A 24,233-nucleotide genomic window follows, 5' to 3' on the forward strand; every position below is an offset into this window, starting at 1 on the left:
CCTAAAAATATTACTTAGAAATGTGTTCTAATATATCAATCGTAATCTTGAATCTGTCCCAAGATCACAATAAAAAACACATTCTGATAATTTCTGATAGTTATTTCATTCTTTTTCAATTTGAGAGGAGGAAAATCCCATTTAACTGAGAACATGCTATCAAAAGTTCTTATAGTATAGTCCAGCAAGAACTAGGCTTAAGTTTACCATTATTTAGATAGTTTATGGCAAATTTATATTAATAGAACAAAATAGAGAGCATGGGGGCAAAAAGGCGGGTGATTTGCAATTTCCAAGTCATTATTTGAAAATTAGTAAGTGAAATCAAACAAACTTAAAAGCGTTGCTAAAGGAACTTATTATCTGAATAAATATGCTTAGCTTTGTTTGATACGAAATTTCATTTTCAAGTATCAACCACTTTAAAAAGTTCACTACATAGTTGTTTTTTTAAATTGATTTTTAGAGTCAGAGGAATGGAGAGGGATAGAGAGATAGAGACATCGATGAGAGAGAAACATCACTGATTGGCTGCCTCCTGCACACCTGCTATTGGGGATCCAGCCCAAACCTGAGCATGTGCCCTGATGAGGAATCAAACTGGTGACCTCTTGGTTCCTGGGTTGATGTTCAACCACTGAGCCACACAGACCAGGCCTGCTTTGAGAAATCCTAGACATGATAAATCAATGCTTGCTCTAAAGGTCAGAAATGCTTATTTTTGCATGGAGAAAGGGGAAAATGGAGCAATACTGCATGCCTCCAATAAATTATATACTGTCTCTCCATACACTATTGGGGAAATAATGCTGGAAATATCAAAGATAAACTTATGGGGAAAAATTAGTCCAAAAGTACCTAAGAGAATGAGAACACTAGAAAGACTGTGTTCGCAGAAAGTCATATAGAAAAAGACACACAATTACAGGAAACCTCATATATCTGTGGTTGAGCCAAGATACTAAATATAAAAAGTTGTTTAGCATGTTATGCATTATATCGAATGCATCTACTGGAAGATATGTAAAATGTATAGCTTAAAAATTTTGCTTAATACAGTTTTGAAAAAAAGTTCTAATAAGATAGGTTATTAATATTTTTAATAGATCATGTTTATTCACAAATGATTTATACTCCCCACTCTTTCAAAAGTAAAAATAGTTTATAGAGATTCAAAAAAAGAAAGAAAATGGGGATGGGAAAAGAAGATAAAAATGGAAGAGTGGAAGCCAGTTATATATCACTCAAATATATGCAATAAGGACCTGCAGGCTTTGCTAACAGAAAGCTGAGTATAACTGTTCTTAAAATTTAAGATATCATCACATATTATGTTTTTAAGAATTGGCAACTCATTTCTTGAAACAAAGTATGTTATGATCATCCCAGATATACAACTAACATTTTTTTTCCTCCTGGAAAAGTAAACAATTCCTAAAACAGAAACAGTTGCTCAAATAAACACAGAAATTTTCTGAAACTCAATGGTTAATAGTCACTGTGAACAGAAGGAATGAGATTAGTCAGATCAACTCTTTTCCTTCCTTGTTCACCTTCTAATAGTGTGTGGGTCTTGGGAGAGACTACCTTATTTATCTTGGCATTATCAAGTAGATATGTAGAAAGATATTATTTTTGGATTCCACTATTTCTGGGCCAATTACCACAATGAAAAACTAAAAAAAAAAAAAAAAAAAAATTACATTGAGCATCTTCCGAATCATTAAGTATTTATAATGATCTTCAAACTTGGAAAACAATCAGGAAACAAAATGGTATAAAATGCTGTTTCTTAACGATATTTATCAATGAATACACATTTAAATAATCACACTTAAATTTATTTCTGTCAAATATGAAAAACATTTTAGAAGTAGTCAACTGATACCTAAATACAGATGCTAATTTTTGGTAAGCTAACACATTTAAAGATCTAATACATTTCCCGATTTAAGTGATTTAGAATATTAATATGTGTGCATGCACACACACACACAAATGCTGCCAGCTAGAATATAATCAGTCATTTCTCTCATCTAACTACTATCAACTCAAATCTTAATGAAAACAAAAATTAAAATAATTTCACTTAATATTTCTTCCCAAAAGTTTGCCACACTATCTGCAGATTTAAATACATTGAAGAAGTATGAGTTTAAAATTTTAAATTACTGAGGACTAGAATGAAAACAAAACAAAACAGACGTTAAATGTTTGTTTTGGTTCAACAACTTCTATATTTAAATTTCCTTCTCATCTGAACAAGTTCAGTAAGAGTTTTTTCTTAAAAAGCTATGCTACAGAGTTCTAAATTCTGTAGAAAAAATAAACTGTTTAGCAAATTATTTAACACACTTATAAACACACAAGTTTCTGTTCTTTTCAAAGGCTTGGTTTACTTAAAATCCATTTGGTGAAAAGTAAAAACAAAATATTATGACACCTTACCAACTATTTCCACCTTTTTCAACTGTTTCTCAAATTTCACCCTGAAAGTAATTACCATGATATATCAAGAGTAGGCTGTGGTGGCTTATGTTGAGAAAATTACTAAGTGAAGAGGAAGGTGGTAAACACATGAGCAGAAGCATATAATGGATGAGCAATGAATAATTTCTCATCACCAATTCTGAAGTTCGGTCATGTGCTGAAAATAATGTCAGCATGTCAGGTATCTCATATTATATATAAGTCAATCAGGCCATCAGTCTTCAATCTCTTCTATCCTTAACCTCTCTACCAAGCTGCAGGTCTGCAAGCTCCAGCTGTATCCCAAGTATTTCCACCTCGACTTTTCATCAGCTCTTCAACTCATCCAAAACCAGCTAAAAACAGAATCTCATCACTATTTTCTTCTTCCCAAACCAATTCTTTCACTAAAACTTCCAATGATACCATCATCCCCTCAGTCAATTAGGTTTGACATTCTGGAGTCAAATTGGACTGCTTCCCTATCATATCCCATCTGTTGCAAAATTGTGTAATTCCTACCTATGATAACCTTTCTTTCCTCATCTTCGTTGCCTAGTTAAGGCCTTCATTACCTTTCTAGTATCTATCCAATCCAAGATCTCTCATCTTCCAATGTTTTATGCACCAAATTTAACCATCTTTATCAGATAAGCCCTTTACTATCACAGTGGTTCACAGTATTTCCTGTAAGTGGAATGAATGCTCCTTTTCCCTCAGTTCTTTAACTCATGACAAAATTCTACCCACCTTTCAGGTTCCAACCCAAAAAGCCACCTCCTAATGAAGAAGCCTTGACCAATCCCTCCAGCTGTACTTGAGAGGCAGAAAATGCTTGAATTTTAAATGATAGTTATCACTTTCAATCATGTGATGTTTTTACCTATCTTTTTCCATATTGAGACAGCTCATTGGTTTCCCTATTTGGGAACACCACTTAATTGCCTATGACGTAGGATATTCTTTCCTAACAGAGAACAGTTTGCTAGCCTTCCATTCCTTAAGCAAAGATACAACTCTCTGGAGTTTTCTGATAATCACGGCCAATAATGACAAAAAAGAAGTAAAGAAGCTCAAATCTAATGCTTTTCTTACCTCTTTTCCATTTATAACTAAGTAAGGGAAATAAAATTCCACAGAGTAGGGATTTTAAAAGTACTTGGCTCTAAATGTCACTCAAAATTAACATTCCTGATTAACAGCCAGGAAGACAGCTTTATTACTTCTAGTGATGGCAAGATTATTTTTCAGGGGGCCCATCCACTTTCAGAAACTTAGCTCCAGCCTGCCTGTTGAAACACCCACCTGGTTGTAAAGTATAAAGAAAGTAAACTGTCAAGTTAGCTTTGTATTTGGCATAACTATCCTATAGAAATGGAACACAATAGGTTTGTCACCATCTTTTCTTGTTTATTCTAGCTATAGAAACACTGCCTAAAATTTCATTAGCTTTTGTGGCACTTGCTAACCAAAACTATAAATGTGATCAATACAAGTTATTTTTTACTCTACCTATTCAACCTTCCTGAATTTACATACAAGTTGTTTCAATTTTTCAATTTCTGTTTGTGCTTCAGATTATTAAATTTATAAATGTTGTCATCCAGTAATAGCTATGACTTCCTGCTTTAATGTCATCTGAACATTTTATAAGCATGTCTTTAGGTCTTCATCTAAATCTGAGATCCAGTACTAAAAGGTGACAAGTCATTAAAAATTTGTTCTAATTTTCAGTGTCTTTGATTATCCCCTACTAGACAGCCTTAACCGCAATAGGAAAAATGTAATAGGATAATAACTTATTTAAGTACTAGATCTAAATTATTAAAGAACGTGTTTGGGGTGATTATAAAATAGTTCAGATTCATATCCTCGAGGTACTTAATAATATAATCACTAGGAGAGAACAGTAAACCAATAACAATCTCAAACAAGTGATCCACTACTGATGATTCTTTAAAAGTATGTGGTTCAGATCTACAATTATCCTGAATGATATGGGTGAATCTCAAACATAATACTGGATCAAAGGGGACAGAAACAAAATATATAGTGAAATGATTCAATTTATTAGAAGCTAGTTTGAGGATGGAAAGTGATAGGAAGAGGTCATGAAGAGCTGGAGCTGGTTACACAGGTGTGCTCAATTTGCGCTGTACATTTATGAATGGTGTACTTTTCTGATACAAATTATATTTCCATAAAAAGATTTTTAAAAAGACATATCACTGAGCATTCAAAAAATAGATTGGACAAGCTCTGAAACCTGAGTTTTACCATTTGGGTTAACAAGTACTGGTGGGTGCTAATGATGAACTGAAGCTTCTTGGAGGATGAGCAAAACAAAGCAAACAGTCTCATATAAGCAGCTTAGTTCTGATTTACTCCTAATTCAAAAATAAAATCTCATAGGGGAAAGTGATAGGAAACACTGGAAGCCTTTTCTAACACAAAATACTTTAGGTTATTTAAACAAGAAATTTTTTTAATGTAATAATTTTAAAACTAGTTATAAATGAGTAATTACTGTATAAAATTTTAGCAAAATCAAGTATCTAGTAGAAGACATGCCATAAACTTACTTAGACATTAACTTTAATAAACCCTTGTGTACTATTTCATTTATTTCTCTTAAAATACTGGTGCTATCATAAGGAAGGATAAGTTGACTCAAGGGGATGGTGCAACCAGCAACTATAACTCTTATTTGTTAACTACATTTATGCATTTTCTTCATTAAGGCAGAAATACTGCAAGTTGTTTAGCAATTTGGTTAAATCCTTACAAGCTACCTGATTTCCTTATTTAATCTACCTAAGCTAAAGTTTCTTCCCTCTAATACTCTACCTTACTGACCTGATATTTACAAGAGAGTAAAACTGTTTGCTGTAAATTCTTACTGTGAGCCTTTGCAGACAAAGGACTCATAGTGAGAGTCTGTTCCCTAGTGATCATCAAGTTTCAAAACTAATTCTATTGATTTAACAAAGCAATGCAATATTTAAATTTGGAAAGCTGTTCTTTAAAGCAGAAAAGTAGAAAATCAAAATTTAAAGCTACTATAAGGAAATACTAATAGGCTATGATATCACTAAAAATGAATTTCTTCATGGTAAGAAAAGCCCCAGGAAGCTACTTTATTCACGTTAATAACCAGTTCACACAAACATTTGGACTTCCTAAGAAAGGCCTGAATTATTTCTGAGATATCAGTATTTATTATCCTTCTACGTATTTATTATCCTTCTACGTATTTAGTGATGGTTTCAGCTGAATGATTCTCTGAGGACTCTGCAAATGACATAGGGGAGCCAGAAAACAATGATGGCACCTACAGGAAAAGGGATAGGAAAGAGAATATCTAAATATAGGCAGAAGCAGACTGATTGGTGAAAAGCTTCTCAACTTGGTAATTTTAATTTAAATAGAGAAGAAAACAGGGGGGCCACAAGAGAACTCGAAGTCAACGTGAGGAAGATGTTATTAGTTACTTATATTTTGATGAAAGGATACTCTGAAAAGAATCCTAGAAAAAGACTCGTTTTTCAAGTAAGGCAAAACCAGGGATCTTCAGATTTCTAGGGCAGGCTTAATTAAAACTGGCACAGGGCTTAAAAGCTGCCCATACTGAAAATTATTTTCAAAATTTAATAAATAAGAGCCTTAAATAGGCAAATTTATATCTCAAAGCAAGCAGATGATGTAAGGTATTCACAATCTCTTAAACTCTTGAATGGTTCTATTTAATAGAATCATCCCACCAAAATAATTATTTGCCAAATTAGTTGTAAAATTTTTTAAAATTCCAAATTCATAATAGTCAAACATGAACAGGACAATTTGGTGAGATCTAACACAAATGAGGTGAGGAGAAGTTATATATAATATTTTTTTAAAGCTTAACACACACAAATCTTCAACCCCTGTCTGCAATGAAAAAGAATAGTCCCACAATACTTTTTAGCTAATTAAAAAGTCTAGATATCTGCCAAGTGAAGTTATAGATGTGTTGGAACTAATAAAGCTAGCCACTACTACTCTTCTCAACTGAAAATTTGATAAGCTAGTTAAAAAGTTAAAAGAAAGTCATTAGTCAGTTTCTACCAGGTCCGGTTTATAGTCTCAGTACCAATAGGCCAATTTACAAGTGAAGAATGGCTGATCTAGAATATGAATTCTGATTATATTTTGGCTTTAACAGACTATAGACAAGTATTTGTTAACTTCTTTGGCTCTGGACAACAGGCTCCAAGGAGAAAAGAATGTATTTTCAACCCATGAGGAACTATAGGTACAGCAACTTGCCTCATTTCTGATACCATAAATGTTTCTGGTATCTTAAAAAGAAAGAAGGAGCATTTAGTTGTAAAAACAAATGAGGAACAAGCAGTTTCTATGGTTGTTTTATAATCAAACAAAAGAAATCTTTTAGTATTAAATCCAAATTATAAAAAAATAAAGCTCAAACCTTTCTACACTGGATTTGATAAAAATAGATACCTTTCATATTAATGTCATGGTAGCTCACAAAAGTTAGGTATTTGAAATAAATTATCATATATCTGAAAACTATTCTTACATTTCTATATAGAGTGCTATTTTTCCTTTTTCTAAGGGAAAAGTATAAAATATACCCCAAAGTACTCACCCTGGCTACATCTGGTGAGCCATTTGAATGATTAAATCTTCATGCTTATTTCATGCCACAATTTACATTTATTTTATTGCTACAGCGGAACAAATTTATTTATTTATTATTTATTTATTTATTTTACCCAAACAATTTAAAAGATGAATTTATAAACATGGCACTATAAATTTTAAAACTTCTTGTTCTACAAGTAACTATTTAAAAACATTTTTAGTAAGGAACACATGACAAAAAAGATAGTTTGTTAGAAAATTTCTTTAGAGTGACACACAAAGCAAATCAAGCCAAAGAATTAAGACTGTTACCATTTCTAGGCAACACAGACCACATCTTAACATGACATGTTAAGCATGACATGCACTTAGCAATACTCGTTTTAAATGAAAGAGATGTTGTTGAGTCCATGAGTGTTATCCAAACTATGCCAGAGGACACAAATGTGTTGCCAGGCAGAGTTAAAAGAACTTTACAAAGCTTTGTGAGAATTTTAAAAACATTGTTTGTGCGCAGCTTCTAGTAATTAGACACAGAATGATGGAGTGCTAATAAATATTCAGCAAAATAACTCAACAGAGCATATACTACTTAAAATGTGTATTAAGCAGAAAGATAAACCAAAGTATCTTTTACCATAAATGAACTCAAGACTTCATTCAATATTTTTAAGTTAAAAATAAAATTTACACATTTCTGTGTGAAAACATTTTAGGGGTTTACAAAAACAGTAATGCAGATCTAGTGAATTCTAGCAAACAAGCTGGATGGTAAAGTTTTTCACTAAGAGTTAAACAATGACTACTACTTTGATTCCTTGGTCTTGTCCCTCCTCCAATGTCTTAATATAAAATAATATTTTGTTTTGAGTCACTAAGGCTTTTGCAGAGAAATAAAAATAGCACAAATTAAATAACTGTAGGTAGTTTATTTTATAGAATATATTTTTACACTAAAATACACAAGGGTAAATAAATATTTCATATAATAAAATCCAAAAGAATATGTAAATCCTTCCAAAAATTAAATATAATTTAAAAGTTCAGTAAGAAGAAATGTTTTTATTCTATTTAAAATATAGACTGTCCTTTTGGTTTATTTTGCTGCTTTGTCCCATGCTAGATACGTGATTTCCCCCCCTAAAATAACAAAGATCAGTTTTAGTGATGAGAAACCAGTACAGTGCAAAGCAATTCATGCATACACCTTTGCATGTATGCATTCCATATGTAAGTATTCATACCTATCCCAGAGGTTCTTTGATTCCTGAAACGTGTTCAAATGGAACGCTTGGTAGAAAGCAGTTGAAGGATTCCTGTGAGATCCAAGAGTCAAATGGAAACGAGGTTGAGAAAATACAGTAAAATCACTACTTTTCAAAAAAAAGATGGAAGATTTTAGATTTTTAATACAGTGTAACAGCTAGGAGAGAGGAGAGGGGAGAGAGAGAGAGAGAGACAATAAGATTGCTTAAAAGCATTCTGAAAGAAATTAAAACTGGACAAAAATCCAGCAGACTATGACAATTCAGGATCACAGTTCTAATAGAAAGAGGTAATAGAAATAAAATCAAATATTAACTAGTTCAATTGTGTTTGTGGATACACGTTTATTTACACATGAATGTGACCAGCTAATTGCCTAATGAACACTACTCTTTATCAGATACCTTCATAAATCCCTATATGTTTAGCAGTTTAATAAAGCTGTTCTGAGGTACATGTAAAATAATTTAAACTGTACCTTCATAATGCAAAAATCCTTCATAGGATCTATTTGATAGGGTTTAATGATGAACAATGAGTCCTTTTCTAGGTTCAGAGTCCATTTATTTATGTGTGGTTTCTCTGAGTTAGGGCAAAAAATGGTGCTGTAATTGTATGGCAGCTTTCTAATTTCTAGCATTAGTAGTGTGCCCCTTTAAGAGCTAATAGCTTATGCACCTTAATTACCTTCCATTTCTACTATTCCCTGGGGACACTTTCCCTAGGGCTATAACCATAGAATCTTCACTGATGGGCTCATCTGGGCAAGCTCCCAGCAAGCATGATTCACCTCACATCTCAGGAGTGGCTTCTCAGGGGACAAAACTTTTGACAAACCTGCTCTCTAACAGTTCCCCCTCCAGCTCAGCATATTTCTAAATTCTCTCTCACCCCCAACCTACACATTAGGGAATAACAAAAACTTGAAACATCACTTCTAAAATTCTTGATCCATGCTGAAGCAGAATAACAGCAGCAAGCTAAGAATATGAGTTATTATATACTCGACACTACTCCAACTGTTTTAATTTATTAATTCAATTCTACAACAGCCCTAAGAGTAGGTGCTATTACTATTCCCACATCAAAGATAAGAAAACTGGGTCAGACAGAAGTAACTTGCCTTATGTCACAGAGTTAGTAGGTGGCAATCTGGTCCCAGAGTTCATGCTCTTAAATCACTACGCTAAACATATAGCAGAGTTAAATTTTAACCTCTCTAGGTCTGTCACTTATCAGTTAAATAATGCAGGGTGGTTCAAGAACTGAGACTGCTATTATTTTATCATCAAAATAAGGTTCAGACACAATATGACAACTCTAAGACCCTAACAGGTACCTTAAGAGGGTCTCTGCAGTATTATTAGTACAATAAGAAAACTGTTTCCAAGTTCTACTAGAATACCAATCAAATATCAATGATCATCAAACAAAACAAATAATAGAATTCCATGACTTCAAAAATCAGATTAAGACTCACTGTGTTATATATTGAACTTTAAGAAGCATTTTTAAAAGACAATTTTTAACTTTAACCAGTAGGGTGCCTCATAGATGATCCAAAACGAGGAAAGGTAGACAGACACTAGATGCCAGAGTGTCACCAGAGCAACTATTTGATTAATTAGGAGTCTTCTGTATGTGTGCTTCTCTTCGCTTGTCCTACTTCAACTCCTTTCTACTTTTTAAAAACTCTTTATTTTTCTCTTGACTAGTCTAAGGCAATCAAAGGCACTGATTAGACCTACAATATCAAGAAAGGATTAAGAGGCTGCTAACTACTGTTTATCTAACAGCTTGTATCCTCTCAAGATGTATTTGTCAGGCCTCTTTTTTTCACTGTACTTAAAATTGGTCTACCAAATTAAATGAAAGCCAACTGAACCAATTGAAAACTCAATTTGGCTTTTTTACAAGGCTTACCCAGGACCATATGGGAACAAGTACACTATTCACACAGGTCTGTTTGGAGATCTTTGGTTTAAAATAAACAGAATGACTTAAAAAGAAATGTAGTAAATATAAGAGAGTAACAAAGAGTAAACTTGGAAGTTATTCTTCAAGTCTGAAATTTAAAATTTATTAAAGAGTATTTACAATATGTGTATAAGGATGGCATTCTTTAAAAGAACTTCAGATCCTGACTTTGGAAAAACATATACATATATTTAATTTAAATCAAATTCATATGCCAAATAAATTGGTCTTAAATAAAGTCATATGATTTAAGTTGTGAAATTCCAGTATTTTTACAGCATAAACTAATAATGAAATGTTCTCATAAGTCAAATGTAGAAGTGAAAAAAGAACTTATCTGCCGTTAGTCATATATCTTGGGGTGAGAAAAGAACCTGTGAAATAAAATACTATAAATGAACCTAAATGTCAGAACAAATACACTCAGGTTGCTAAAGTTTGCAGTTAACAATCACTTTCTACATATATTCAAAATGAAGAAACCATATGATGTTATACAATCTATGTACTACAGAAAAATTTAAATAGTGTATATTGCAAGGATAAAGACAGTAGTATAAAATATGAAATTTTTGATTCCTGGAATACTTCAGCTGGGATGTTATCCATTAACTGAGGGATTTTTTAGCAAATTGTAACAAGAATTAGTCTCAAAGCATTGATTAACAGGCATAGATTAAAGGAGTTGAGTCTGTAAAATCTAGCTGATCAAGAACTTAAAAAATATCCATTTGTAAATACTGACGGGCCTGATCATTTTTCAAAACCAATGAGCAAAGTACATTCTTTTCTCCCTGACTACATACTAAATAGTCTGTCATATTAATTTCCAAGTACACAAAAGTAATACATCAGAAAGTTGACTCAAATGTGACATTTGTCTACTTGCTTTACTAAGCTACTATCTTTGTCAGGTAACTAACTAAAACAGAGAGAGAGAAAAACCATACATATATACTATACCTCAAAACTAAGCTACAAAAACTACTGAAGTTTAAAGGATGAGGTACATACATCAGACCAGAACTCAGCAAATTTCTTCTTCTCTTATGTCAAAACTCAACTTTAGAGATCTCTAAATGGAAATCAGGGAAATACAATAAGCAGAGGAACAACAAGGCTATCTCCAACATTAGTATTTAGGGGTTTAAAAAGATTAAACATATCCTTTAGGTAAAGGGTTACAACAGATCAGTGGCTACAGTAGGTTTTTCCTTCCTCCTATCTTACAGTCAGCAAAGTAATAAAACAAATCTAACTCTGGGAATATCCAAGAGCACTGGCTTTGGAGTCAGAAGGCCTGAGTTTGAATCTATGCTTTGTCACTTAATAGCTATGTGACTCAAATTCTGAGTCTCAGTTTCTTTAATTCATAAAAAGGGGACAGAAACACTTCCTTAGAGTTGCTTAAAAGATCAAATCAGATTATGTATACATAGGGCCTAAAACAAGCTTGGTTTGTGTTTAATATTCTAAGGTTACAGTTTCCAAGTCATGCTGTATTAAAAATCAATTTTTGTAGGCTAACTTTACATATACCAAAATATTTCATCAAAATTAAAGTAATATTGAGGCAAACAAACAACCTAAGGCAAACAGAACACTTAAGTTAGAGCTAGGTATACTAAGCTATTCAGTACTTTCCACTGGATGAGAATCCTGACTTTTGGAACTCCAAGCTCCCGAAGGATTTTCTTATACACAATTTTATCACAGGATTTTAATTAAAAATAGAATTTTCACTGAAAAGTATACTGTAAAGGTTTCAAGATACATTACTCTAATAATAAAAGCTTCAAGAAACACCTTTAACAGCAAGCATACACTTATGATAAAAATCTCAATTTCTTACCATGACATTTTAGCCCATCACTCTGGTTCCTGTCAAATTAATCACATCATTTCCCAAATCTGACACAGTCTCACTCTTTCACACTGTTATACAAACTGCCTTTTCCCTCTATCTGGAAAAATCATCCCCTTATTTTATTAGTAGCCTAATATAAATGACCCTTTTAAGATCCAGTTCAAGAGTTAGCTTCTGAGGACAGAAACTGGGTGGCTGGAGGAAAGAGATGTCAGAGAGGCTTTCAATTTACATACTCTTGTACATTTTGAATTTTAAACTGTATAAATATATTACCTATGCAGAAAGTAAATTAAACTGTAAGTCAGTCTAACTACTTCCTCCTCATACCAATTTAACATATGGATATCCTAAATTGTTTCCATTAGCACCTTATATTTACTAATTATTTTCATACAGCCTGAGATGTTTAAGGGCAGAATAGTCCTATTTCTATATCCCAGTACTTACTACCCAGAGAGCACTAAGATAGTTGAATGACTGACATATTGCTTTAAATGTTTTCTTGGGCATTCAACCTTACTTCTTTTCTTAATCCTCACCTGAGGATATGTCTTCATTGATTTTTAGAGACAGAGAGAGAAACACTGATATGAGAAACATCAATTGGCTGTCTCCCCTATGCACTCTGACCAGGGAACAACCCACTCCGAGGTATGTGCTCTGACTGGGAATCAAACCCAAGACCCTTCAGTATACAGGACAATGCTCCAACCAACTGAGCTACACCAGCCAGGGCTGTAAACTTCATTTTTTGGTCACACAGTAGTCTGGTGGTAGGAAAAGAGTTTGACAAGGGGAAGGCTTAAGTAAGCAGCTCTACTATGAAACGTCTAAATGTATGAACTCACACATAGGGAACTTCAAAAACCGGACCAAGTCTCAAATTCTAATTTTACCAATGAGTAAAACTGAGAGACGTCAAATTACTTGACCAAAGAAACCAGCTAAGTGGTAGAAGAGCCAGGATTAAAACAATTTGCTGTACTTCTGGCCTAAAACAATGTCTCCTCTTCTGATTACATCTATACCATGCAATTACACTTTCAGATCAAACTGACGACTCTTGGTATGATCTGTATAATGTCAAGCAGTGATCTAGGAAGGCAATTAGGACACTGAAATATTGATGTTTCTATGATGTATGCTTGCCATACAAAGTGCCTTATGTTATGTATGGATTGTTCACAAATTACTTGCATAACTCATTAATTTTCAAACTCTCAATGGGAGGTATTATCCCCATTTTTCATATGGGGAAACAGAGGCTAAGAGGGCTAAATAAAAAGCTCAAGGACAGATGCCTCAAGCATGAAGCAAAATTGGATTTTGTCCCAGGCAGTTGGACTCTACTGTCTGAAATGGTCAGTCATATAATATGCTAATGCATAATTAAACACACCATTGATTTTCTTTGAATAACAGCCCTTCTCCTCTTTTGTTTTCAAAGTCTAGGTAGACCATATACCAAACAAGGATTTATTTTGGTTTACCTTACAAAGCCATTAAGTAAAACTAAATTCTAATTCTACTTTAGAAATTAGTTGGCTTTAAATTTTGCTTTGGGAATCCTTCATTCACAAATTAAATAACTTACTTGTGTAATAATGAAGAGGGATAGCCTAAAACATTAAAAATAACATTAAAATACACCAACAGTATTCACAATAATCAACACATTCATAAGAGCTTCTCTTCTATACATCAATAATCTTCAGTCAAATTTTAGTGAAAGGTTATGGGAAAGGGGGCTTTACGCAATTTAACACTCGAACTTCACTATTTATGTGTCTTGCCTACTCTGATTAGTATATATTAGCAAGATGTTTACTAATAATCTGTGTACTAGGTGAACTTACTAAAATTAACTCAATGATATGCAGAATTTTCACAAAACCATCATATGTCAATGTACAACTTAATGGATAAGAATTCATTCTTTTAAACAAATGTTAGCTTGGGTACAAAGAAAACTAAAATTTGTATCTAATTTTGGGCATTAAATTTGAAAGGTAAACAACCCAGAGTGGCATAGGTGAAATTTAATTCACCTGATTTAGAAGTAGAAATTATGCACATACTTTTTACAGGTAAAGCAGACAATCACTATACCTTTACTATTTATTACCAGTCAAATTTGATGTGTATACAGTAAAATATATAATGAAAGATAACAATACAAATTTATTATTATTCCTAAATCTTTATGGAAGAGTCCCAATTTTTGTCTTAAGAATTCAAATTAGCCCAGCCGGGCGTGGCTCAGCAGCTAAGTGTCAACCTAGGATCCAGGCGATCCGGGTTTGAATCCTGGTCAGGGCACATGCCCGGGTTGCCGGCTCGAGGTAGTTGATCAATGACTCTCTCATCATTGATGTTTCTATCTCTCTCTCCCTCTCCTTTCCTCTCTCTGAAATCAATAAAGATATAGTTAAAAAAAAAAAAAGAATTGAAATTAAGAATATAGCAAACACTGAGTAACTTGTTATGTTCAAGAATTGCTGTGGAAAGACCTAAATTATAACCATTCAGGTATACATAATCTTTGTGGATGTAGTAATTGGTATTATACCATCTAATCACAAGTCCACTGGTTTAGTATTTAAAAATAAACAACCTTGAATGATTTATTCCAACTCAAGAATTGTGTTCCATATACTCCTTTAATGCGGGTCAATTATATAGATTTCTTACTAAAAATCTGCTCTTCCCATTCATAAGAAATTACTTAGGGTACATCTTCATTCAGGCTACATTTAACCAGACCTGTTTATTTAAAGACTCTCTTTCTCACACTCAAGTATTTAAAGAGTAATACAATTAACAAATAAACAGTATCTGTTCAGAAAAGGAAATACATACTGGTTAAATAATTATTAGAAGAAGGAATTAGACCATGGTTCCTCACTAGTAACAAGTGTTCCTATTCCTTCTGAGATCACATTTCATGCCATTTCACTATACTTTGTTTGCTTTGGTTATCTGCCATCACTCTGCTCCCCACCTTCTAATTTTTCCATTTTAGGAAAGAAAAATCAAGATTCTTTTATACTCCCCTATCAACCATTCTTCAGGAAAGAGATTCTTTTACCATCTGATTGGTAGGGCTGCTCTTTGCTACTGGAGGACACTAGAGAGCATGACTGCTTCCAATCTCCTTTGGTACAGAGAAAGACTAAACACCACTCCAAATTAGCAAGTACCAGATCCATAAATCCAGAATCATGTTTTGCTATTTACAAATTAGTGCTATCAAACAGATTGGTATTACATTTATTTGGAGGAATTAGAAAACATATATACCCACTACCAGTACTATAAAAAATGACTTCTCATAAAAGTAATTAAGTTCAAGATACTCTCCTTCCCCTGGCAAGGAAAAAACAGGCGTAACTAAAATAGTTACTTGGAGTATGTCTTATCCTCACACATACAAGCCAATATGTTTTCTAAAAAGTTAATCAATGTTCAGCCTATATGATTTAGTCTACACAAAACTTTAAACAATATATGTGTCACTGTGAATTAAAAAGGCCATATTCCTACTCATACAACTCTTGGTTTTGGGAATTGGAAGCACTTTTGGATCATCAGCCTTTCTGGAAATCTATAATTTCCTTAACTTAGAGCCATGTTGATGACTAGAGTATATTTTAGTCATCTACATGGCATTCTGATGAATGCATCAACATCAGATTTTATAGTAAATATTATGTCACTCATACACAGGATTTTACACTTAGATTACAAAATCCTTGGTAAGAGTAGTTAGATACTTAGATAGGCATAGATGGTATCTAGTGTATGATTTAAACATCAACTATAAAACTGGAAGGGCAAAATTACCTCCATAATTCAATACGGATAAAAGAAAAATAAGCTCCAAAGAAATAGAGATTTAAGTAAGGAGCTTTCACTTTTAAAGACTAAATACAGTGAGACTTTCAGAGTTCTAAGTATCTATAGTGACAGTTCTGCCTCCTGATATACATTTATGTACATATATATGTATAAAACTGTATAAACAAAATTTGTATTTATAGCACATACCAGGACACAGCACTAAGAACTCACAATTTATAATACTTTATCAGTAGTAATTAGCAAACTACACAAATAAAATCATGAACAAGATATAGAGATATCTGCCACTAAGGGATCCTTACAATCATGTTTTCAACAGTCTTTTGGTTGTAGTTGACAGTTCACAATTGCAGTCATTCATAAGACTGCCTGGAATGTGACCTACAAAGTTCACACTGGTCAGCTATCTATGGAAAATTATCTGTACTGCATTCGTTTTCAAAAAGGGCCAGTAACATTTTGCACCTCCCACCTTTACCAAAAAGGAGTCTCTTAAGTGTACAGGTAGTTTAAACAAATTTTGTAACGTTCACTGTAAAACTGGCTACACATTTTTCTATGAACTATATTTTCAACCACGATTATATCCTGCAGTTTACAAAATCAATTTGATGAATCTCAAAAACTGACCATATGCCTAATGAGAAAAGCTAAAATAATAGATTTAACTTTATGGTGATTAATAATATATGGCCAATGGGCAACATTAACCAACAACTTTAAGACATTTTCTTACTTTGTATATACAATCATCAGCCCTTTTATTAAAGGTATGATAATATTATGATGTATTAATATAAAGTCTTTCAGAAAAGGTCTCAAAATGAGCCAATATAGAGAGCCTTGTATTGGGTAGTGGAACCAAAATCACTAGATAGTTTTCAATATATCAACCTAAATCACCTCAATCATTTTTGTTAATCTTCCACTTTCCTTCCTTTTCTCAACATTTTTTTTAAAAAAGCAAACACCTTATTTACAAATATTTTCTTAGGATCTGAAATTTGTTTCAACCTATTCATAAAGTTTAAGTCACAATACTCAAAATTTCTCACTCCATTTTATTTTACATTTGAATGATTAAATAAAGCTGTATATGACCTACATAATTTTACTAACCAATGTCACCCCAATAAATGCAATAAAATTTTTTTTACACTGTATGCAGATTTTAATTGAATAAGGCAACCCAAAATCGCCATACTAAAATTACAATTTTGTTAGTACTGTATCCTTAAAAATACTCAGTAACTTAAGCATACGCCTGGAAAAACTGCGTTACTTAATTTCAAGTCCACAACTTTAAAATGTCCTTTTACAAAAGCTTTCCATTAAAAAACACACAACTATTTCTACTTAATGGATTTATTCCTTCACCAGGTATGTTGGTTGCAGTGACAAAATAGTCAAACGTGTAAGATTACATCTTGGAAACTAGCATGTTAAATTGAAAACCAATGAAAGACTATATAACAAAAATTAGAAATGCACATTTGATAAGCAACACAGATTTTAAAAGACTGGGTGCGGGAGGATAAGTGCCACATTTAAAATAGGACTGCACACACATCAAAATTCCTACACTGGATTAACTGTTGCAATTGATAACTGATACAGATACAGTAGTATCTGTAGTTCAAACATTCACGTTCAGAAATGAGATGAGACCATTAACTCATTTAATAGAGAGAGGAGAAATAAATGCATCTTTGTGGTATACCCTAAAGAATACATCCCAGAGTTTCCATTTGTCAACAGATCTCTCTGCTTCATGTCATATCATCATATTAAAGTTATGAGGAATATAATTACATATGCTGTGAACTGAGAAAGGTGTGAAGAGGAGAGAAGATACATTCTTCATTCACAGGTGTGCGTGTGTTTTAGGAGTGGGGAAAGGGTTGGAAAATGAGTCATCATTTCTTGAAGAAATATGGGGGCAGTGTACAACAGGAACAGGGAGGTAGGCAAACCCACCAGAAAAAATAGCTTCTGGCAGCTAGAAAAGGGAAGATCACCTGTTGACTATTACCAAAGGTGAACAATTAAATTCGATCTGCATTTTAGGTGTGCCTCTATGTGTGAAAAGTGAAATATGGGAACAAAAGAGGGATTTTCTCAGTGGCTTGTGGAATAAGTTTCTTTACTTGGTAGTCCCATCCACATAAAATTTCTCAATGACTAGCTAGCTGAGCTCACTTATGGACACGTGGTATTCTCTAAGAGTTCTCAAATGGAAGAAAGACTCCCCACAAGCAAGTCACCTACAAAAAAAGATGAACTTTGAATTACAAAAAGCAGAGAAGATGAATTTCAGTGAGCATTTTTCAAACCAACAGAAATAAAATACAAGTCTAAACAGAAATGAAAAATTAAGAAAGAATGTGAAGGAACCCAGAGGAAACATAAGAAAAAGCTTTAACAGATCTCATTGTATTCTACATACCAATTATTCTAGAAATCCATCAAAACAGCTGTGATCTTTTAACACATCTGAAATTAACCTCTCTGAAAACAAAGCCCCAAGCAAATAAATGTCTACCCGCGAAGTATGTGAAACTTTCTCTGTAATTTTAAAATATAATTTTAAAGCTTTGTAACAAATCAGTTTTTAAAACTTGCGTTAAATGTATTACGCCAAGTTTTCAGGTGACATTTCCTCAAAACCATTTAAAGTCCTCATTAAACCATAACCAAACATCAACTGTTATAGAATTGATATGGCAAATACACCAATTGTCACTTAAACCATTAAAAAGTTTCCCTTAAATAGAGGGAGCCAATTGCTTACATTTACCCTTTTACTATAAAATTCCTCTAATTTCAAGAACTACAGCTTTTACTGCAGCTCATACCTCCCTTTCCTATAGCAAAAAGACTGATGGAAGGCAAAAGCACCTTCAGACACTTTTACTTAAAAAAAAGTATCTAAAGAAGTCACTGGGCAACCTCTAGACTTTCTATTCTCTTTCATTAAAAGGCTGAACAAAGATATGATCTTCAAAGCGGATTTGACATTTCAACATTATCTCTCCAGCCTTCCCAGATACACTGGAGGAGATAGATACCTTACACAGATCTTTCTGTACTAGAGGGCCTTCTGGTTTTCCAGAATGGGAAACTTCTAATTGTTTCAGTCTCAAAACTCACACTGACTCAAGTCTGCCCTAAGTGTTCAAGTGTGATTGTCATCTAAAAAAGGGACAATCCTAAGGGGCATAACCTACTAGCTACCACCTCTAAACTGAGATTAAGATAAAATCCTTTCTGAATAAATAATATTGCCTCCTTATCCACTTTAGTATTTTTAAGCAACTGTGACAAGACTAATTCTCTCATTAGCCACCTTTACATCAGCAATCTAAAACTAAAGTTTTTTTTTTCAAGAACTGATAAGTCAACTTTACTAAACACAAACCAACTGTTATATTTAAAACTGCTAAGGGCCTCAAGTTGAAAAAGGAACTCTCCCAAAGCTGTATCCTAAACTACGATGTTTGGCCAAACATTCCTATAAAATATTTTAAATAAGATTTTCATACCTGTCTTCATCACCATCAACAGGAATAGCTATGCTGAATACAGAGGTGGCAAGACTGTTCATAGGTGTTAACTGAAGGGGGTTTGCCAGGGCATCTGCAACAGGAGGCTTCACAACAGGCTTATTTTCAGCAATGAGAGAAAGTGGTGGTTGAGGTAGGGGTTCTGATTTTCTTCTAGTATCGTCAGCTTGCCCAGTCTGTGTCTGAAACTGGCTTAAGTCAGACTGTGGTAGACTTGTTGGTGCACTGGGTGTGCCTTGCGCTAAGGGCAGCCCGACTTGCTGGATTATGCTGCCGCTCCTGCTGACTGGCGTATGGCTGCTCAGTTGCTGAGACTGGACCAGGGCCGTGGGTACATTTGGCATAGTAACAGATGTGGTAGACACACTGGGCACGTTTGGAGCGGGCACGGTGGCAGGCACGTTAGGAACTCCGGGCACCATGGCGTGAGGGCCACCAGACCCAGCTGACGGCGCACCGCTGCCTCCCATCTGCGGCGGAGGAGCGGGCTGGGGCTGCCCGGCCCCGGTAGGAACCAGGCCCGGTTGCACCGCGCCTCCCACAGCAGCGGGGGGAACTCCAGCCGGCTGACAAGGCGCGGCCTGTCCGCCTGGCGCGGGTCCCGGCCCCGGAGCCACGGCTTCACTAGGCAGGGAAGAGGCGCCCATGATCTGCGCAGCCCCTGAGGGGGCATTCTGGCCGGTGCCCACCGGAAGGCTGGCAGCAGCAGCGAGGCTCGCTCCGGCGCCGGAGGCCGAGGGCTGCGCGGGGCTCGAGGGCTGCAGGCCAGCCACGTGCTGCTGCAGGTACTCACTCGGGCCGGAGGGCTGGACGGGCAGGATATGCCCCGGCGTAATCTGAGGCTGGGGATACGCGAACTGCTGGGGCTGCTGCGTTGCAGAAGAGCCGGTAGCCGGGCCAGGCTGCGGAGGCAGAGACATGCCGGGCTGCGCCAGGGCTACATTCGTTGGCGGGAGACCCTGTCCACTGGGCCCCGGAACGACGCCGGGCCCGGTTCCCTGGGGCTGGCTGGGCTGCGGGGCTGTCATCACTTGCTGCGGTCCGGCCACGGCTCCCGGGAACGACTGCATCGGAGCTGAGCTTGGAGCCACAGCCCCACCTACGGGCGGCGGCGGCTGGAGCTGCCCAACGCCAAAACTCTGCGGCGGGGCCGGAGCGGACAGGCTCATTTTCTCCGACGGGGGTAGCTGTGACACAGCAGTCAGGGAACTGTCAGTTCCTGAGTCGGGCCCGTGCGCCCCCTGCATGGAGGCCACCACCACCACCACAGACCCTCCGGTGGCGCCCAGGCCGCTGTCCCGCTCCGCAGTCTGGTCAAAAGTATTGCTGTGCCTAATGCAATCCCCCGACCTGGTCAAGACGCTGCTGTCGGAATCCCGCTCATAGTATTCCATACACGTCCATCGACCGCGTCTATAGGGCTCCCCGCTCCCGTGGTCCAGCTTAATCACGCGAAAACGGGAACTACAAGTAGTGGGGGGCTGCGATGGAGCTGCAGTCCCTGACCCCGCAGATGAGCCCGCGGCCGGTGGGGCGCCGGGTGCCCCCGAGGAGGGGGCTGAGGTGGCAGCCGCCGCCAGAGTATTGGCCAGCGCCCCAGCCACGCTCCGGGCCGAAACGGCTCCTCCTCCGTTGGCGGGAGCAGCCGCCGCCGCGGCCAGCTGCCCGTCCAGGAGAAGGTTTGGGGAGACCGTCCCAGGAGTCTCCGCATCCCCAACGTTGTTGAGAGTCTCTTCAGAGGAGCTACGCTCGCAGACCTCCTCGGGCCCATAATCCGTGGCCCGAGACACATCGAATATCTCTGAGGAGACGTCCTCCGTGCGTGACTCGTCCGGGTCGTCCAGGCTCTCGGTATCCTCGGTGATGCTAGTGGCCACCTGGGCCGTAGTGACACTGGTGATCTGGAAGCAGCTCTTCTTCTTGGCCGGCATCTTGGACATGGTGAAGAAGGCTGGAGGGCAGAGAGGCACTCCGGCTCCTCCGCGAACTTGCTGGAAACCAGGAAGGGCAGAGCACGGGCCCCCAAAGACAAAGTCCGAGTTCGCGCTGGGGTCTGAGGCCAGCCGCCGGCAGAGTCACGGGCTCCTCGGGGCGCCCGCTCTGTGAGACATCCTCCTCTCCGTTTCCTTCTGTGTCGGTCTCTTCAGCTCTGCCCCCGTCTCACTCGCGCGGCCGCTGCTCCTCCTCCTTTTTCGCCTCCCGCAGCCGCGGCGCCTCAATTCAATCCCCTCAGTGGCGGCGAGAGCGCGATCCTAGGGGCGGGCCGGCTGCTTCCTCCTCCCGTCTCCGGGCCGCCGTGGTCAGTCCAGCGCCGCGCGGTCAGCAGGCCTTGGCTGGGGGTGGGAGTGGGAGGGCGAAGGGGAGGAGGCGGCGGCGGCGTGAGGGGCGGTGCTGCCCCGCTCCGGCTCCTCAGGCTGGTGCCGGCGTCAGCTCCGGGCTCTCGGACGAGGCGAGAAGGGAAAGGAGCGGCGGGTCCGGAGCCGGGGATTTCTGATTCAGCCCAGAGCCGCGGGCTGGGGCTGGCTGAAGGTCCGCGGGCGGGCGGCAGAGCTTCGGCGCGGGCGGGCGGCCCTCCCTCCCCGGCACTAGCCGGAGCTCAGCCCCAGGGACATGTCGACGGTCTCTGGCGGAAACCCGCTCCAGGGGAGGGAGGGGAAAGCCGGCTCGGTCCTCCCCTTACAGGGGGAGCCACCCCCGCGGGCGGCGGCAGCAGCCCCGGCCTCCCCTCACAGCTCTTGAGAGAAGAGAGGGGCGGCGGCCGGGTGGCCGGCGAGCGGAGGCGCTCCGGTTGTGTGAGGTAGCGGCGGTAGCTTCTTCGGCTGCTCCTCGGCGCGCCCGGTTCTCAGACCCTGGAGAAACTGAAATTCAAACTGCTGAAGCGGCGGCTGCAGCTCCCTCCCCTCGGCCAAGATGGGGCTGAAATGGCCGCGCCAGGGATGCTGGGAGGAGCAGCAGCCCCGCTGCCGCCGCCGCTGTCGACTAAAATGCCGCCGCTGCCGCAGCCACCGCCAGCGCCGCAGCCGCCGCCGTTCCGTGACGCACTGGCGTCGTGACGTCACCGTCCCGCCCCCTCCGGTTTCCTGCAGTTTCGCGTGGAGGCCTGAGGGGGGGTGGGCGTGGCTAAAGGTTATAAAAAAAGGGAGCGGTTTTTTTATTTAAATTTTTTTAAATTTAAATTTTGCGCTGTAGGTCTTTAGGAGTCCAAGAGAAGAGCTAATGATTCTTAAATTCCAAGCACAGGAAAGCTTGCGACCGCACCGATCGAATGTTTTTATCTGTTCAGACAGTGAAAAGACTGGAGGTCATGTGCTGTGTCTAATGTTTAGCAAAATCTTAGCGAAACAAGGGCATAGGAATGGGGCCGGGGGGATTTAGCCAGGATAAAGAGGGAGACGGCCGGAGGAACCAAATCACCTAAAAAGCCTTTCCTGAAAGTAAATGTTGACCGCCATAGTCAGAGGAGTGAGATGTTGAGAGCAATGGGGATGATTAACCAAGAATAGCAAGCCAGATTGAGTCAGAAAAAATGATCTTTCAGCCAGAAATTGTCTCCAACAATGGCATCAGGAGATGGTTACTTGCCCAGGGTGAGGTCAGTTTAAAAAAAGATCAGAGGTTACCAACATATTCCTAATTTTCCTGTATTTTCTGCGATTCCAGCATCCAAGAGTTCATTTAAAGTCCTGAGACTGTTTTCACTTTCCCCGGGAAATCAGCTTATGGGTTCCATAAATGTAGAACCTACTGCGTTAAATAGTTACAGTTCTTTCTTTTGTTTATTTTAAAACTCTTAGTTGGAGCCAGAGTGTTATATGGTTTGGATTGGGCCATGAAAACCAGCACAATTCAAGCACCCTTTCAAGTACAGAGAGCAGCTATGAAAGTACTGGCAAACTTACTATCTTTTAGCTACTTTCTGGCAAATGAAAATGGTAAGGCCATTCTTGTAAACAGTTTTTAAAAAATGAGGAAGGAGGCTCTTGAACTTTGACATTCTAATGCATCTTTTAGGTAAAGTTTAAGAAGTCTTGCTGGAAATCAAAATGTCATTTCTGTTACAGTTTTAACAGTCATATGATCACTTACATAAATCAGTTAGTCATTATACTCAGTTCTTTAATCTTTGAAGAATAGAAATACTTTTTATTCCAAAGGATGTTTTCATAATTAATACTTACAGAGAATTTTTTATGTCCTTAATTGTAAATAATATACAGAGATATGTATTTTAATCTTATTAAGAAACCATGTCTTCCAAACCCAAGTGACTGAAGTCAGGATTTGAAATAAGACCACATAAATATTCGTGTTTCTTAAGGGGGTGGGAGAAAAAAGGAACAAAGTGTAACATTATGCCGCTGTAGTGGCAGATAGCTAATGGAATGTTTCACTTCTAAATCTGTAATTTCAGTAATTGTTAGAAACACTTTTTCATCAATAAGTTAGATTAACTGGCTAAATCCAATATGAATTTATAAAAGCTTAATATAATTTTGGATTGATTTACCAGATTGTTAAAAGTGGCGATAAGTGCATTCAGCTTTTGGAAAAGTAAGTATCGTATGCCTGTTTGTCCCATTACT

General features: G+C 37.7%; 1 protein-coding gene across 4 annotated transcripts in view; it reads right to left on the reverse strand.

Moving 5' to 3' along the window:
* TSC22D2 (TSC22 domain family member 2) overlaps positions 1–22,668 on the reverse strand; it is a 47,531-nt gene extending 24,863 nt beyond the window's left edge. For 2 of the 4 annotated variants that reach the window (XM_081138129.1, XM_081138128.1), the window contains exon 1: positions 19,630–22,646. In XM_081138129.1, coding sequence (XP_080994255.1) covers positions 19,630–21,590 — 1,961 coding nt within the window. In that variant the 5' untranslated portion in view covers positions 21,591–22,646. Of the gene's footprint in view, positions 1–8,357; positions 8,430–19,629 lie in introns of all 4 variants that reach the window. The other 2 variants (XM_081138126.1, XM_081138127.1) reach the window with 2 other exon arrangements.
* Positions 22,669–24,233: the final 1,565 nt, after the last annotated feature.

Source organism: Miniopterus schreibersii (genome assembly GCF_964146895.1).
Source record: "Miniopterus schreibersii genome assembly, chromosome: 5".
Lineage (NCBI taxonomy): Eukaryota > Metazoa > Chordata > Mammalia > Chiroptera > Miniopteridae > Miniopterus > Miniopterus schreibersii.